The sequence below is a fragment of the Vanellus vanellus genome (genome assembly GCF_965231255.1).
Source record: "Vanellus vanellus genome assembly, chromosome: 1".
Classification (NCBI taxonomy): Eukaryota; Metazoa; Chordata; class Aves; order Charadriiformes; family Charadriidae; genus Vanellus; species Vanellus vanellus.
In genome coordinates this window covers 195800879-195819767 of record NC_138905.1, presented here as the reverse complement: position 1 = coordinate 195819767, position 18889 = coordinate 195800879, and the positions used below count along the sequence as shown (strand labels likewise).

At 39.9% G+C, this 18889-nt stretch overlaps 1 protein-coding gene across 2 annotated transcripts in view; it reads right to left on the bottom strand.

Moving 5' to 3' along the window:
* Positions 1–18889, bottom strand: part of DCLK1 (doublecortin like kinase 1) — a gene marked incomplete at both ends in the record, with an annotated part of 253514 nt that overhangs the window by 56465 nt on the left and 178160 nt on the right. For both annotated transcript variants that reach the window (XM_082485224.1, XM_082485225.1), the window contains one exon: positions 10958–11052. In XM_082485224.1, the coding sequence (XP_082341350.1) occupies positions 10958–11052 (95 nt within the window). The remainder of the gene's footprint in view (positions 1–10957; positions 11053–18889) is intronic.

The window sequence follows — 18889 nt, the reverse complement described above, 5'->3', positions numbered from 1 at the left end:
GGAGGTGATTTTTTTCAGCTGATTGTATGAAATAAAACATTCATCGGCATTTATTTTTGCAAGTTTTACATTTTTTTGTTGATAAGTCAACAGCTTTCTTTTTGGTTTCCTGCATCACAATTAATACAAAAATGGTATATTTTAAAAAGCAAATATCCAAGCACTTTTCTTTAAAAAAAATAATTGTATGCATAACTTTGTAAAATCTTAAACTCATGTTGTAACTGTGCCAATATTTACAATATCATAGTGCAACTAACAAAATGAGGAGGCCTTAGCACAAACATCGTTAGCTCCTCTTTCACTAGAGTCCAAATTCCAAAACACTGTATTGCAGGGCAAACCACAAGCTAATTACCTCATACAACATCGGACAACAAGTACACGCTGAACACAGTACAGCTTTTTTCATACTTCACTGCTGAGGGTCAATTTAAGCAAATTTTAATATAATCAACATGCGCAAATACAGACACTAAAACGTATACGACTGTGTACGTGTGCACTGCGTGTGTTTTCAACCCTTCGCTAACGCGTGCGTCCACAACACCTGTATCTACATACCCACTGCCTTCCGGGGGGGGTAAACTGGGGGCGCTCAGCCAGCCTGGAAGATCAGATGTAAGGGGAAAAAGGCAAGTCGAGCCTCAGGAAAGGCGTTGGGACAGCAAACGCGGCTCGGGAGAGCCTCCGCGCCGCTCGGCAAGCCCCGCTTTCTGCACGGAGGGCTTTCCCGGGGAGGACGGGGGGGGGGGGAGGAGGGAGGGGGGAGGACGACCGCACACCCATTGCCAAAGAGTGCGACCACCGCTCGCTTGCTTCGCCCTGCGTGCGAAGCTACCGCCGGCTGCGCGACATAAGGTCGTTTTTCTATCGATCACTCGGAGTTACAAGACCTCATCGCGTCACTAACAGATAAACTGAAAGTGAAGATTAAATTAAGAGCAATCTTGTATTTGGTTGTATGCCGTTAATTGGATGCAAGAAAATCACAGACAACATTAATCTAAGTATTTATCAAGTGATGAGGAGGTAATTTAGCACCATAAAGATTTTCTGTTTGTTCATTTCTCTACTATTTTTGACTAAATGGTAAACTTGGGCTGATCAGAGGTTCTTTTCTGTTAATCCACTTGAATATTTAGAGTTTGAGGACCTTTTTTTGTAACGTACTGCACTATATAAAGTTCACATCGCAGTGTGAAGTATGCAACTGTAAAAGCAAACACTATTATTTATTTCAATTGTTACGCCACACAGTCTCAACCCAGGTGTCCTTCGGGGCTGTTTAACATTATGTGTCCTTTCTTATAATATAGGTTTATAGCCACAATATTAATGCCCCAGAATTTTCATTTTACAGCCCTATATGCCCTCTGAAAGTGATTTAAAGAGAAAAATAATTTAAAGAGAAAATAATAATGTGCTGCCGCTGAATTATTTTACAAATTGAAAAGCTGTTTTCTCATTGGATAATGAATGTTAAAGATTTTCCTGATTTCAGCAAAAGAACTTCTAATATTGCATGACTTAAATACACTGCAGAACAGCGCAGTTAAAGAGGAGACACAAGTCTGAACATGTCCAAATAATACCAATTAAAATTTAGGATTAATGTTTTGTCTGTGTATACGTATTTGTGCATAAGGTCCCATCCTTCCCACCTTGAAGTCAATCCTGGTTTTGCCACTAACGTAAAACCGAGCAGAAATTAGCCCTTGCTTGTACATGAGGTCTCTTAAAATTGCACAGAATTCCTCAGGGAGCTGCTCAGCAAGCACAGGCTTGTGCAGCTCCACTGCCTTTAACAGAGCTACAGCGAATCCCACCAGATGAACAACCTCCCATTAATCCATTTTCCCCACATATTTGTTTAAAGCCACAAACGTGGCATAACTGCGCCTGGGTTTCAAAGCCATTAATCTACGTACGTGTGCGTGTGCGCATGTGTGTATAAATATAAACATACACATTCTGTGCTTCACATGTGAACTGTTCGTTGCATAAAAGAAGAAGAAGAAAAGAGATTAAGAAAAACCAAACCCCAGAAAGTTGCAGAAAGCATTAGGGAAGTAATCACAAGTATTCATAAAGCTCAAAGGAAAGCAAAGCATTCACAATCTATAGAAGGCTCTTGAGCTGCATCATAATCACCTTAGAGCAGGCACAAATAATGCAGCATCCAGAGAACTATAAGAGGTTCAAACACTATAAAGTTGCTTAAGCTATTCCGTTATTTAATGAAGTCGATGAAATCTAGGGACAAACTAAAAACCGTGCTGCTGCAAGCAGAACTACAGCATCAAGAAACACAATTTCAGTTTCACCCATAAACCGAAACCTTCTGGTCTTGCTCAAAAGAAACATTTCATTTCTGCTCATGTGTAATGGGAATTACATTCCACACAAAAGGGATCTCAAAGTCTATAAACAGTGTACCTTTTCAATCTCTAAGGGACTTTCATTCCTTAAATGAAATATTAATGATACATATTGCCCCTGAATAGCCCCTTAATAAAAGTCATATGTTGAAATGATTAAATGTTATGGACTAGCATATTCTTCGAAACAGTCTTGATGGAGAACTCGCTATGATCACAATTATTGATATAAGGTCCATTTTTCTTTTTCCACAGCTAAGCAAAGCCGTGGGATTCAGGTTTGCTGGCAATCTGCGCTCCCTGCACAGAACAAACATTCTTAATAAACTGCTTTGAGCAGCAGTAGCCTATATGGGAGAGGGGAGGAATAACAAAAATCCTGGAATTTATTTTCTTTACAGGAAAAAACAACTTTCACAACGTCAGTAAGTATTTTGTTCAGTCTGGTGGAGTTGTCTGAATTTTTGCAAACCGATCCCAATGCGCCTTTACATGATATACGTTTCTTGGGATTAAGTAATACATTTTACAAAGACATTCCCTCATAACAGGCAAAAAATGCAAGTAACTTCACAGCTGCAAACTTTTTCATCAGCACAGGACAGCCTTAGGATCGGGGCGTTGCGGGGGGGACTGTTCCTATTGCTGGGAACAGTTTTGGATCCGAAGTCTGAAGCAGGAATGGCAAAACATGCATTTCAAAATGGAATGACCTAACTGCTTCAGCAAACCTGCCGGATCAATGACTTTCCAGGTGATACTGGAACCAAGTATTGAAAACAGAGAAGGTAAGTTTTGTATTCTGCTGCCCGTTTACTTCTTCTTGCAAATATCCTCCATGAAGAAAATGATATTGATACAGTGAAGCCATAGCATCACATGCCAACTTTTGCCAGCTGCTGAATTTTATTACGGACAAATCAGTATAAAGGAATTATTTCACCGCATTTAAAAGTTGGCATGTGGCAGTTAAACATTTTCTGCTATTAAGTAAATTGTCCAGATTTCAAAATATATTAAATCATCACTAAGTAGCTCAAAAATATAATCTCTATAGCTTTTTGTTGAGGATCAGAATCAGGCTAATTTTTAATTCTTAAATCATTAGTATTTGAGATACCGAAAGGAAAGGTGTAGTAAGACAGTAAAAGTGTGCGGTCACTACACTATGGGCTTAAACACAACAGATAAATTTTAAAGCAATATGCAACATGCGATGGGAAATACTGCTATTACTTAAGTTCAAGTAGACTAAGATTCTCACAATAAAGCAGCAGAAAACAAATAAAATTAGTAGATATCTGTTAAGCAACTGGTTATAATGCGTGACCTACTTGAACACTAAAGGAGTTTTGCATATTCGTGCTGTACAAAATGACCAGCTCTAGAAATTACGAAAACAGAGAAATTAGGTCAATAGGAGGATGATTTACAGTACCACCATTTCTGTAGGCTTTCATTTAAAAATGCGTAAGATGTCTTTTTACAGCAAATAAAAAATGATGCTCCCGTCCTTAACTTAAGTGAAAAATGATCACTCGTTTCTCAGGCAAAATGTGGTTTTCCAAAAGGTGTCATCGTACGCGTGTCAGATGACCCTGGTAGCCAGCAGGCCCCCAGATTCCCTCGTTTAAAAATCTGTCCGTATTTACTTGCAACACACGGATGATCAGCATTAACAGCTCTTGCCAGGTACAACATTCACGTTGCGGGCGAACACCCTTCTGGTCACAGTCATCAAATGGCGATGCAGTGAGGAGAACTTGAACACTGCTTTGAAAGCGTTTACTTTTTGTCCTGTGGCCACAGGGGGTTTCTTCATTTCCTTTTCATTTAGATAAAAAGACTAAACTCAGAGCGTTCCAAATGTGCGTGTCGGGATCAGGCAGTGTGGTGCAAGCAGTTTAATACGGCAGGTTTTTGTCGTTTCTGCATTTACCTATTCGTTGGTAGAAGCAAAGCATTCATTAACTGCTCATACCAAAATGAATAGAGATACCTATGTTAAAAAAAGAACATATAATCAGTACCTTAGATGATAAAAAGACTGCTATTCATAAATGCGCCCATTCTGGGATTTGTGCGTTATATTCACCTTATCCAATCTTTGTGCCTTAAAGCGTGCACAATGCTGTTTTGTATTTGATGGACATATTCAATGGCTCATTCATTACAAATTCTTGCATTAAAATGCAGTGGTAAAGCCAAAAATACATCCCCCGCCCTCCCCCCCGAATTAATTTGGCCCCGTGTTTTTAATATTAAATATGCAAAACTCTTTTGTGCGATTCACTATTACTGTAAATTAGCAGCTATTCTCTTTAAAAATGTTAAACCTTCACCAAATCACAAACCATAAACATTGTTCCATTTTCTCTTTTACACTGAGTCTCCTACTGAATCCATATCATCCGAAGAGAGTGGGCGATACAGGTCCTGTAAGATGAAGTGCAGTATAGATTTGTTTATTGTGTTTGATTTCTTGCACTGCAACTGTCTTATATTCTTTGTGTTACTGTGGACCAGAAGATAGTGTTTAACATAAAATACACATATTCTATATAACCAGATTTTTGGCTTCATGTCATAGAATTATTTTTTTAATCAACAAATGGTTAGAAAATAAAACTGGAGTTTCAATGTACAAAATATCCTAAGAGGCAAATGGGTTTTTTCTTCGATTCTTTCCTATCAAACACTATTAAAACAGTATTTGTCTGCTCTGGAGAGTCTCCTAACTGTTTGGAAACTTGGCAATCTGAACTTAATCTTAAAGGGAATATATTTCCCTTTTTGCTGTTTTGCAAACAGCAGTAGGAAAGCCGGCGCTTACCTTACATAAGGTAATCCAAACTTGTCACCCACTGGTGATACAGCACGGATCCAGCAACATTTGAGCCCCAGAATGCTGACACCGAATATTGCCGTTACCTATATCGTACTGACAACGGTATCCCTCTTCCACACTTTTTCTGTGTTTGTGTGTATGTGTAAAAAGACAGCATGTACAATCCCCCCCCCTCCCCGTCACCGGCTCTTTCCGACGGTAGCCAAGCAACCAGCTCATGACAGCAGAGGGAGAGTCTGAGTGTGCGGATCCACTTTGGGTTTTCAACACCCACTCCGAGCATCCTCTGACGGATCAGATAATCCCCGAATGCCAGAGGTGTTAGGGGATGATACATTGCCCTATCCAACCTACACAGCGCAACAATCCTCGCCAAGATACACAATAGCACCGAATCACAGAGGAAGTTCCATGAGCAGAAGCGGTAGAGGACAGAGTACGAGGTTTTTAAGGTGAATTAAGCAGAGCTGATGGTTTAGAGAGGCACCGAGTAGGCAGGTGCCCAGCACACCTCTGATACCTTTAAGCTGCTTCTGGGGAGCCTTTAAGTATAAAACATATTTATGAAATAAAAAAACCCAAACATCTACAAGACAAAATACAAGAGCACATGAGAAGGGGAAGGCTGATGGAGCCAACTTCAGGGTTGTCCTTGGTTTGGGGCTTTTGGGTTTCTTTTTAATCACAGAAAGATAACTGAGACAAAAGATAAACAAATCTAAAAGCTATACTACAAAACAAGGGCTACCTAAAATGAATGCTTTACAAATTTCGTATATACAAGGATCTCAATAATCTATGCAGATTTATGCTTTATTTGCAGGCATGACTTAAGTCCCTTAGAGGCGTTTTTCATCCCCTGGAATGCTTATTCTGCATGTATTTTGCCGATGGGCATGTGTACGTACGGTAGCAGACCTGTTGGACTGGCAGACTGAAAATCAGATCTTAAATGCGTTTCTGTTTTGTTGTGAACAATCCAGCCAAAAGAAAAGATTTTCAACAGACAAGAACATCTCATTTTGAATACTAACTAGTTAGTTAATGATTAAAATTTTCTTTTGAGCATATACAGGTTTGGAATTTCTAATATATAGTACAGAAAAAAAATCTTTTTATTTGTCACTGAGGGTAACACACCAAACTTTTGAATCTTCCAGGTGACTGCTCTCTCCTCTGAATATTAAATAAAAAATACATTCAGAACTTACAAATAAGATGTTTGTGAGAACTGTCTTTTAATATTTGGGAAGTATTTTTGTGGTTAGCTTTATAGCGCTATGGTTGTTTCAAAGTACAATCATGCACAAGATTTAAGGATCGTATTCTATACCCTTTTCATATATTTTTAAATACTTGAAACTTTAAAAAAGTTTTCCTTTCTGCAAGAATTTTCCTGGCCTATAATTAGCCAGAGCTGTATTTCTGAAAAAGATGAGGAGAATCTATTAATTATTTTGCATAGATTGAAAAAAAAAGACAAAACTTGCTGAACGAATAAGACTTCTTGGCCACATACAACTCAAAAAAAAATCCTTATATGCATAGAATTCAAGTTCTTTGTCTGATTAGCCAAGAGGTACCTTGTATCTAATTTTTTATTATTCTATAGGTTGTAGTCTCTAGGGAAGTAGAAAAAACATTTAAAATAATGGCAAGCAATGGAAAATCAGGTATAAAGTATAGAACATTTCCACCCTAACTGAAGTAACGACTCTGATTACAAGACAGTGGGAAAACAAGCTCATAAACTATTCTACAGACTAGTTAAATAAAATGTGGGGTTGCTATTACATATATTTCTTGTTATGATTGCCATGTCACCTGTTCTGAGTCTGCACCATTAACCGTTCTCTGTTGTGGTAGGAAGTATATGCACGTGCAGCACAACAACTGTCGACTTCAACTGATATAACCCTGAATGTCAGATGTTTTCATCCTCTGGGGAAATACGCAATTAACTAAATAACAATTTAAACCCAAGAATACTAATTTCCTATTTAAGAATAAATATAAAGAAAGAATTAAACTATAAGAAAGTATAACTATAGTACACAGGCTGCAAGTTTATACACTCGGAAGCTGAAAAACCATAAAAGTGCAAACGATTCCTAGTTCACTTTCAAGTCCTTGCATTACACTAATGGAATTAATCTTTCAAATCTTACTTTCCTCAAACATAGACTGAATTTTGCATAAGATTATCAATATATATCTTTCACTGATTTCTGGAAACAACTCAGCCATGTACATAAGCAAGTGAGAAAGGATGAAACTTTATCTTTTTACATTCTGACTTTTGAGTGCAGAAAGGGTTACAAGAGTACGGTTCTCATTTGTCGTGGTTTAGGCCAAAGCAGCTACTGGGGACCTGGGGGACCCCAGATGGGACCGACAGATGCTCCCCTCTACCCCTCTTCAAAGAGAGAGGCAGAGGAGGAAAAAGAGACTTAGGAGTTTAGAAGGAACTCAACTACTTTAATGAAATATTAATAATAAAATAAAAACCAGGATATAGTACATGTATCACAGCAGTGTTCTTGACTTTATTTATATCAATGGAAAGCCTTCCAACAAAGGCCAGAATTTACCTTTTTTTAAAGGTGAATAATGAAATGTCAGTAAGTAAGAAGATTGATCAATCCCTATTTTAAGTTGCCTAACGCACTCCATAATTAGAAGGAATATTTTCTTTGGAAAATTCTACCACCTCTACTATTTTTACAGGTCTTTACTATTCACAGGGAGAAAGCCTTCAGTTTGTGGAAGTACCTTGCTTTTGTGCCTCTGAATTCAAAAGCATGACTTCCTCTCACCTGTATTTCCCAGGAAAAACACTGGCAGCCTGCCCAGAGCCCTGAGCGTTTTGCCGAACCAAATCTACAACTCCCTCATAGCACTCGGATGGGAATGTTGAAGGGCTGATTGAATAGTTACATCAAGGGGAATCAGGCCATGCTAGAGCCAACGTTCCCTGTCATCTTCCAGACCCAGTACACGCCACTGGCGTCCCGTGTACCTGATGGCACGAGAGAGCAGGCACTCCTCTAACTCTAACCACAGGGAGAGAGCGGAAGAGAAAAAATTAATTACAAAGCTGAGCTGGCATTTCCAGGACCCAGCATCTTATTTCAGTTCTAAAGCAGTAGCTTCCTCAAACTGCGCGTAAAGAGGAACCCAGACCAGCCAGAAACCCAGCCATCACCTTCAACCCCAGATCACGGCTCTAGAAGCCAACACTCTTCTTTCAGGGCAGGAATACCTCACCTCTCAACAACGGGGACAAAGGAGGGGCACTAAAATCAGTCTTCTCTCTTGAAGGTCTATCACGTGATACCAACACTTCAACACCTTCCTAGGGAATAAACCTTCTCCTGCATCTGGCCCGTCAGCCTCGTAGCTGAAGCCACTGAGGACAAAGCAAAATGCTTTGGGTGCAAATAGGGTTTATGACGATATGGTACATAAAATAACCTGCCCTCTAAAGAAAATTTAAATGTTAACATACAAAAGATGGTACTACAACCAAACAGAACACCATTTATACTGCTAACAAGAAAATTAAGATTATTAGGCACTGTTTAATGGCTGTTCATGTATCTAATTTAGTCATTGGAAGACCTTTAATGACATAATGTGTTTTTACACTGAACTTCCAGCTCATTCACTTCACAAGTTAAACATGGAAGGAGATGAAATAAATTCTCAGAGCAAGTGTAAAGTTTCCATCCCTGAACTTTGAGCATTTGATTTTGCAACCTAAATAATATTATTGCAATGCATTTTTATATGATTGCAATCTATTTTTACATGAAAGTATTCCATATTTCATCAGGCAAAAAAACCAAACCTGTCTAAAATAAAGCCAGACAAGCATGAAAGGTCCCCTACTGAGGTCAAGGGGACAGGATATGAATATCTGAGAAGAATTCAACTCTTTAACAATGTCTTATCTCTCCTGTAGTTTACTTCAATATTTATTTTCTGTACAGTTAGCAATGTGATTATGTTACCACTACAGAGCCCTTTGCATCCATAATACTGCCACTCAGTGATCCTGTTACGCTTTCACATAGGGAACCCGGATAAGAAGCAGCCCATTCACTCTCCTCTTCACATTTGAAAGTCGGAAACCTTGTGGACAAACACCCTTTGTGTCTAATGGTGCTGACCACATGGTTCCTGCTCACCCATCCACAAAAGAAGTTAACAGAAAAACATTTCTTCACTGTGGGGAGAGAAGCATCAGTGGTGGGGAAGGAAGTTTAGGAAAGTTACCAATGAAAAGAGACAGCCTTAGAGAAAATGAAAAGCCACTGTATACTAATATCATCCATCTAAACAGACACCCTTACGTCACCAATGTATAATTCATCTGGAAGACTCTTTCTTCCCTCTTCAGTGACTTATTAATGATTCATTAATAAGCTCCGAGAGTAAGAACAAACAGGTGTGGGAGACATTGCGTTCAAGAAGATTTTAGTACCGGCTTACCCGACTGAAACTTGCACCTTTACTCCCTGTGTACCAGATGATGAAAACCATGACGCTACCCTGAGGCCACAAGCTGCCGCTCGCTGCCTATCTCTAAACTGCAAGACCACAGTCGGCTGCCATATCTATAAACAAGTCACGGCAGAAACCCACGGATGTATCCCAGCCTGGGGTAAGACTTGGGCATGCACAATTCCTCAGCTCCCCGGTACCCACCAGACATGAAGAAGGGTACACAGGCTTAGAAGGGAGTCGTGCCATGCTACAGCTATTCCTGATCTGGGTATCTGGGGAATCAGGTCTGCACCAGCCCCTAAAGTCAAGCACTGCCAATTTTGTACATAATCCCCTTACTTTGAGAGACACAAATGATTGCTTTATTTAAAAACTGAAAAAGCATGTGTTCAAACTGTGTTTATAAACAAGTCTGAGATACAGAGCACTGCCTTAGGGAAGCTTTCATTGAGAACTGATCACAGTTTAGAAAATAGCAGAAGAGAAGATACATGGACATCTGTCCCATTGCTTTTGAACAGATACAATTAATTGAATCAGCATGTGAAGCCTTTTTGGGTTGAACGAGTAGTATTTTGTCAGAGGGTTACGGCAGGAACACAGGTACTACCTTAATTGTGGATGCTTAGGTACATCGTAGATTCCTCCACACATGGTAACTAGTGGGAACCTACAGCTCCTAACAACCCTGGTCCAGCAAAGTGACTGACAGGTCTCAGGCTGCCTCGGTACTGACAGTATCTTCACTGCAGAAGGCTATGATATCACAGCTAATCCACAACTAAATTCCACAGCGCACTCTTTCACCTTGCTTCAAAATCAAAGCTGCTTTATAGGTTTGGCAAGTGACATAATGCCCATGGCAAATTAAGAACAACAACAACAACAAAAGTCTTTGACAACGTGAACATTTCCTTCCGGTTGTGAAATGTTTGGAAAAAGAAACTAAAACAAACAAACAAAAGTTTTGTAAAAAAGGAGAACGATACCCCTGTTTTTCCTCTCAAGGATAAACCAGTTCCCAGCATACTTAGCATTTTGACAGACACAGAATAGTTGTATTCCACTTCAGAGTGTTGTACAAACACAAGGACTGTAGCCAGGGTCTTCCACCCTATGACTCTACACACAGGGAATCAGCGGGGAGAAGGCTATCGGACAATGGCTATGCTGGACTCTCCCCAGCCATGCTCAGAAATCAGTTTCCTTATTTCCTTACCCTCTGTTTCCGTAGGCTTCCTGGGCTGGTGGGAGATGGGCTTGGAGACTTCCCAGAGCGGGGAGTAGAAAGCTGGCTACCAGGGGTTCCATTCACTAAAAGGACAACGAGTTGAAAACATAAATACAGGGCATTATTAAAAGCAAAGAAATAGTTAAATCAACACGTTTCATTTCATTCTTTGTCGAACAGATTAATTTGCTTTTGCTTAACGTTTTAAACATTAAATAAGGTAATTCACAAAAGAACTCTTTCCTCGGAGTTTTGGCTCCTGAAGCCAATTCCTATACAGAGTGCAAGCAAATAACCAACAAACCTGAAAAGACTGTTTAATCAATGGCAGAGAACATGATCACGTTTTCTTAAACTGTATTGTTCCTGTGCTTGAAAGTGATGGGGAGCAAAGTGCTTTGTTAACCTTAACAGACACTTCCTATATGTAAACCTTTCCATTCCATTTAGTTACGGCTTGAAGTGCTACCCACCAAAAATAACAAGCAGTAATGCTTGCAAGAATAAATCAGCCGCTTGCTCTTCCTCACTCATTCCTTTGAAGAGATTTTTGCAATACTATCTGACCCAAACATCACCTCAGACTTAACCCAGAAGGGCTTTCTAGAGGCAAATAAATTGGATGTAACACCTCAAGCCTGACTTACAGCAAACCATCACTTTCTCAAATAAGTCAGTTCCTTCAGATATGTCAGTGCCTGTCATTTTAGAAGCATTTTTTGCATGCATGTGACATTATCCATTAAATTAACAAAACAATACCAGCAGAGGACAGAATTCTACTACAAAGTAATCACGCAAGAGGCTATCAATAATGTTCACACTGAAGCACTGATAGAAACGCTACAAAGCGTGGATCACATACAGATGTAAATATTCTTAATCAAGCAACTGCCATATCACAGTCCATTTTTGTCAGCACCAGGAAAAAAAGAATCGACAATCAGATTCCCAGATTCTGAATCTTGGGAGAATATTTACGTACTAGGATAGCAAGGCATTTGACTTACCTTCTATGAGTTCTAACATGGACAAAATCTTACTGTTTAACCTGATAAGAGCAAGCAGCAAAATTCCTGCTCTGTACTAAGCCAAGCTGTAGCCAAACTGAGAAGCAATGGGATTAGTTCAGGATAGCTGGGGCTGCTCACAGAGTGAGCTGAACGCGATGCAGGATTCATAAGCAGAAGCCTTTTCTGCGTAAGGCTGACGTCTTCGGAGCAGCAGTGGGAGGTGCAGGTGCTGTCTTAGGGCTACATCAAAGGTGTCAATTAAGCATAATGCTGCTGCTTCACAACGCTGAGCCACCGCAACCCCCACTCGCTTTCCATGGAGCCCCGAAAGCCTAAGCAATTTTATATGCTGTGCACTGAATCATAATGAGGCGCCTTTGGGGGCAATATACCAAATGACTCATCCGAAAATCAAAATGACAATAACTCTTGTAAAACCTTGGCTGACTGGCAATCTAGCAAATGCTAATTCCTTTGGATAATACAGTAGGCATTTTTAATAGATTTTTTTTACTTTTTACATAATGCATTGTTCTCACTGACTAATACTGGGCCCGCACATTATAAGGAAGAAACATGTATACCTACCATGCCCCGCAAGTAAATACAGCACGCTATACTGCATGATAGCTAATGATCACCTAATAGCGCTTAGGTGCTATGAGTGATCAAATCTCAACATCACGTTGTGCAAGGCATTGTTTAAGGTAAAGGTGCAATATATTTATATAACCATAGGAACCACAAGATACACTAATTGGATTTAAATAGACTGCTTTTACAGAAACCCATTGCGCTCATCTAGGCTTCAAATTCTCTTTGTACAGAGGACAATGGTTTGCACATATGAGCACTGATTCAAATGTCGTACTAAGTGTGCGGGGGAGAGCACATGCATAGGGACACATTCACTGAAGTTCATACAGTATTCAGCAAAAGACCCCGCAGGTCTGGCCACTAATGACTAAAATCAAATTTATTATCAATACTTCCGAAATCATTCAGGAAAAGGGCAACATGTGGACATCAAAAATGAGCTTTTGGAATCTCAAAATTTCTAAAGTTTTAAAGGGCTTCTTAAAAAAAAAAAAAGGTATTATTATTATTTAGAAACTAGTACTAAACTACTACTATTCACATGGATCTAGTCCTCATGACCGCTCAGTAACAAGACCAGTGCTCTGCCTTCTCTTTAAACCAGGCAGATATTCTTAGGTCTTATAATTAGGAGAAAATTTAAGATAACAGATATACTTTAATAAACCTCATAGCACTAGGCACCGCCGGTTCCTGTTCCTTATAGATCGACTCCTTCCCTATAACTTTCAACAACAGTTTTCCTTAGAATTACTATTGCAATTATTCTGTCCTGAAGACAAAGACTTCAGGCCATGAAGTGGAACCAGACAAATAAATGCAATGGTGTATTTGACTCCTGATGTATTTCCCACATGCAGCAGGTTGATGAGTATCTATTTGAGATGAAAAAAACAAAGTTCTATAAAACCTAAAAATGACTCGCTTGCCACCACCAGAGTATCCAGAGTGCTTAAGCTAAGCTCCAACGCTTTCCCCAACAGCACTTTTTAAAATGGAAAATTATGACAGTTGTGCTTGTGTTGGCCATCCGTAATATGTGACATCAAGAGCACAATTACTGGATCAAGGCCTTCAGGAGATTTAAGTGGAGTTTTCTCACCTCCTTAAACATATCCAAAATACAAAGGTGTTAAGTACCTAAAGCACACACTGGGATTTTGTAAGCATAAAAGGAGTCTCTAGGATGAGCTGTTTAGGAAACTCTAGAGATGACAATTAGCTCTGGGGATGAGATTCCTTTTACCAGTCTTTAGGTACCTATCGTGTAGGCTCCTGTGTCTGAAGTAGTTTTCTAGACCTCATTTTAAGCAAGTTGCTGTCATAGCATGAGTTGTATCATCCCCAAGCAACCATCTAAAACAGACCTGATGAACAACGTACTAGGAGCATCTGCTGCAGTGTAGCAGAAAGCTAGAAAGCTAATGAATCTAAAGCTAGAAAGAAGAATCCAAACCCATGCACCTAGAGGTTTAGGATATGCTGGAGATGAAGCAAAATCATCAAAATTCTCCCAGCCTACCTTGGTGGATTTTATTCCAAGTGCAGAACTTCATTAAATAAACTCTGATAACTGAAGGCCACAAAGAGTCTACATTAGAGTCAGCCTGAACGGGGACTTGTGTGACCCGTGTTCTGTTCCCAGCTCTCTATACGCATCTGCACAACATCAGGCTAGTCATGTCATCTCTACTGCTTGTCTACTTAGGCTTTAAGCTCAGGCAGAATGAACTCTGTGCACATCATGTTGTCTGTCTTCTGGATGCTCTCCATACCTGGACATATACATTACTATTACTACTGATATTATAAATGTAACACTTAAGACAGAAATCACAACAGGGAAGGAATGGTAATTCCTAATAATTCCCCAGTCCATTCCAGGGGCCCTCCTTTGTTATCTTCTTGTTTATGGTTTGCTGGCCATTCCAGCTGACTCTAGTTCCTTGATATGAGGTGCTGCGTAGCAGGAAGAGACTGGACTGATTCTGACACCCTTCCCAAACTCCATTTACAATCACGACACGATTCTTACATATACAGCTCATGACGAGATAACACGGCAACAAAGATGTGAGCAAAATCTATAATATTTAACAACAATGCATTCCAAATAAGTACAGGAATATAGTCTAAATTTCCCTAAACCCCATTTCTAGAAGGAATGCATTCTGGTTGGAAATTGCATTCCTATCTGCACTGCATTTCTCACTGCCTGATACAGCATATGTTCCTACAGTGAACCTTGATGCAGATAAAGACATATGAAATTGGTAAATCACTGTTGTGATTAATCATGTTCTTGAGTGAGGCAAGAGGCTTCTTGTCACTTTTTATTCGTAAAATGGCAGGGGTCAGAGACTTCAGCTTGACATACAGCGCCCTCCCATCGTCTCATGAAAAAGATTTATCCTTTCAGAATTTCACAGGTGAAATATGTATTAAAAAGCTAAAACAATAACAAAATTATTGTGGCCGCTCTGAGCAAACGTATGCAACTACTTAGCTGTGAGCTTCCTTACTGTCCTCTCTTGCTAAGGATGCGTAGAAGGGCAAGAACCTGGCTTTGCATTTCTTATTCCAGCACCTGGCACACACATGAAGGTAGAAAACCCCACAAAATAGAACACTAAAGCTAGATACCATCATCTACTGAGATAAATGAAAAATAGGTTTTCATATGAAGATGTTCATAAACTAGTGAAAATGCTGCAAATAGAAAGTACCTTGATAGCATTCCAATAAATACATTTTGAAAGGGCATCTTTTTACTAGCAATACAAAGAAAAAGTGAGAAAAGCTGAATTAAAGTATCAAGTGCCAGTCTGAGAAGCTGCCAATGCCTCTGCACTGTATTAAAATCATACTCTCCTATAGAACTGCCTGTTGATGTGTTAGCATCTTGTACTTAAAAAAAAAATGTTGAGATGTCTCTGTGTCTTTACAAAAGTGGTTTGCCAAACACAGAAGTGTGTGTGAAGAAGAAAGAGAAGACTAAGGGAAAAGAATGGAGCAGGCTTTTTTGCAGCAATAACTTATTCATGACTAGGACAGCCAAAACTAAAAAGTTATTTACAGAAGACACAGAAACATGTGTAGGTCATATTCACCAACTGTTAGGTAGAAAATGGTGATGTGAGATTACTACTGCATCTTGTCTCAATTACTCCTGTAGCTTGTCACCGTCCTTTCCAAAACATTTTTGTCTCGAGAAGATTATGTAGTTACAAAGTAGATAGGGAACAAACCACACCTTCCCTTTTCTTTCCTTCTGGTTTTGTATTCTACTTTTATACATTTTGTCATCTTTGTCTTCACTTCAAAGGAGAGAGCTTGTCCAGAGCGCCACACATTAAGCAAGCACCCTCAGTATCATTCCTCAGTAAAGACAAGGCTTTGTAGTTTCTACCTTAGAATCATGGAATCATTTCGGTTGGAAAAGACCTTTAACATCATCAAGTCCAACCATAAACCTAGCACTGCCAAGTCCACCACTAAACCATGTCCCTAAGCACCACATCTATACATCTTTGAAATACCTCCAGGGATGGTGACTCCACCACTTCCCTGGGCAGCCTGTTCCAATGCTTGATAACCCTTTCAGTGAAGAAATGTTTCTTAATATCCAAACTAAACCTCCCCTGGCACAACTTGAAGCCATTTCCTCGTCTTACTGCTTGTTATTTGGGAGAAAAGACCAACCTCCGCCTTGCTGCAACCTCCTTTCAGGTAGCTGTAGAGAGTGATAAGGTCTTCCCTGAGTTTCCTTTTCTCCAGGCTGAACAACTCTAGTTCCCTCAGCCGCTCCTCATAGGACTTGTGCTCAAACCCTTCACCAGCTTCATTGCCCTTCTTTGGACATGCTCCAGCACCTCCATGTCTTTCTTGCAGTGAGGGGCCCAAAACTGAACACAATACTCAAGGTGCGGCCTCACCAGTGCTGAGTACAGGGGGACGATCACTTCTCTAGTCCTGCTGGCCAGGATGCTATTGGCCTTCTTGGCCACCTGGGCACACTGCTGGCACATATTCAGCTGGCTACAGAGCAACACCCCGAGGTCTTCTTCCAACTGGCTGAAAGCATGCAAATAACCCAAATAACCAGTGCTGCATTCATTTTAACTGGTGCTAAAGTGTCCTTTTCACATTCATTCTTTGCTAGAGTTTATGTCAAGATGTTGTGCAGATACAAAAAGAACATCTCTCTGCCACTGAAGATAAGACTTAACAGACTCATACAGAGCTTTCACCCCATCAACACAACAACACACTAGAAATGCCAGCAGAAAGGATCACCCTCAGGTCAGGTTTAAATTCCCATCCCAGCAGCCACCAATACCCAAATCCCTTTAAATCCTCAGTACCAGTGGTAGTCACAACATGTAACCCAGACAGTGCAGAGCTCAGCAGGGACTGTAAACCCTACACAAGCTCAGCCCACGCTGATCTCGATGGGGTGGCCACTATAATGGCACTTCTACCTCAACCTGAAGTGATCTACGTCTGCACTATCTAGCAGAGAAGTGTTGCAGACACGTTGATATAGCAGAAATGTCCAAGATCTCAGAACACATTGGAATAGGCTGCCCAGGGAGGTGGTGGATTCCCCATCCCTGGAAGTGTTTAAAAAAAGGGTAGATGTAGTACTTGGGGATGTGGTTGAGAAGTGGTTTTTGTCAGGGTAGCTTAATGGTTGGACCTGATGATCTCAAAGGTCCCTTCCAACCTCAGCAATTCTATGATTCTATGATTCTATAACACAGGAGCCTTCCTTGAAAATACAGTTCCCTAGAATCCACAAGTACTTTTTTTTTTTTTGTAGCCTCAGAAGGTAAGTGCCTCTTGTTTTTTTTCTGCACTTCATCAGAGTACAGCTGATATCTATGATCTTGGCTGCTAATTTCACATAGTACTTAATCTAGAGAGCATCTACATGTACGTAAGATTTAATGAAAATCTCTCTTTTGAACTGTTTTGCGTAATTGGAAAGACTAGGATTCTCAGATCAGCCTATGCAAATGGAGTGCCAACTCTGAGGATGTTTCTTCATTCGGCATTTAATTTTTTAATCCTTTAAGAGGGTTAAACTATTCAGTCTAACCAAATCTATTTCTCTTACTAACTCTTGATTTTTATATTATAAAATTGCATTTTTTAATGATTGGTATCAAATATAAACACCATAAATAAAAAATTAAAAGGAAGCCAGGATCAAAGTAAAAATCATCTGGATTGGGAAATCCCTGGGTTCGCAGGATGACTCCATCACTCCCATGGGTTTGTACTCTTGGCTCCAGGAAAATTTTGCTTCAGCTTATTTATTACAAGATCCGTCAGCTGAGTACCGATAACGGTGTGAATAAAAACATGTGACTTCGCCAAAGACAATATGATACGTCATGTTCCTTCCTTTGGGAGCCAAAAAACCTTCTTGAGTCAGGTGGCTGAAGAAGGGCTGTTTCTGGATAGCAGCCTAGGGATGAACTATCAAACTAAGTGAAAACATACCTTCTCGTGGAGGAATACATCTACTTCTTTTTTTCTAACTAGCTGAGTAAAGTACAAGAATCTGCTCTAGAGGAACCTTCAGTAAGATCCAATTTCCATATCCTAAAACACTTTTTTCTTTAGGGAACATCTACACTTTGGATCAGGCTTTAGTTTGACATGTAGCTTCACCATTTCTTTGCCCAGGTGCGATTTTTTTTAAAAACCACACAGCCTGTGGTAATACAACCTACTCTATCTATTCTTCACATATGTTCCCTTTGTGATTCAGAATAGATACGTATCACCCCAGTTGCTCTTGAAATAGACAGCTGTCGCACTAAATAACCGAAACTCCTAAATAACTCTTCTTAACACCAAACCTGAATCGCTGTTACAAATAAGATTCCAAGCACCTGAAACATTTTGGGTGGCAGTTTGAGGGGAACAGGAGAAAGCTCAGAGGGGAGGAGAAGTGAGAGGGAAATAATTTTGAAGGAGGTGCTCAAACTGGAAAAAAAAAAAAAAAGTTACATTTGTTAAGAGCAACTCCTGAAAATTAGAGTTGGGATTTCAGAGGCTAAAACAGAGTTCACTCAAAAGCAGTATCTTCCCTTAATTTAATGGACTGAGGGTACAATAATTCCAGCCGTCTCATGCTGCTTTTGATTTGATTAAAAATAATGATCATGAAGAAGTAAGCGCTGCTTTCTTTGCATCTCTTACCTCTTCAGCTGCTCTGAGGCTGCCACCAATGGTGTTAATTGGTAGCTGGACAGAAGCCGACGGCTACTAAATAGCCGTCAGACATTCATAATTTTCA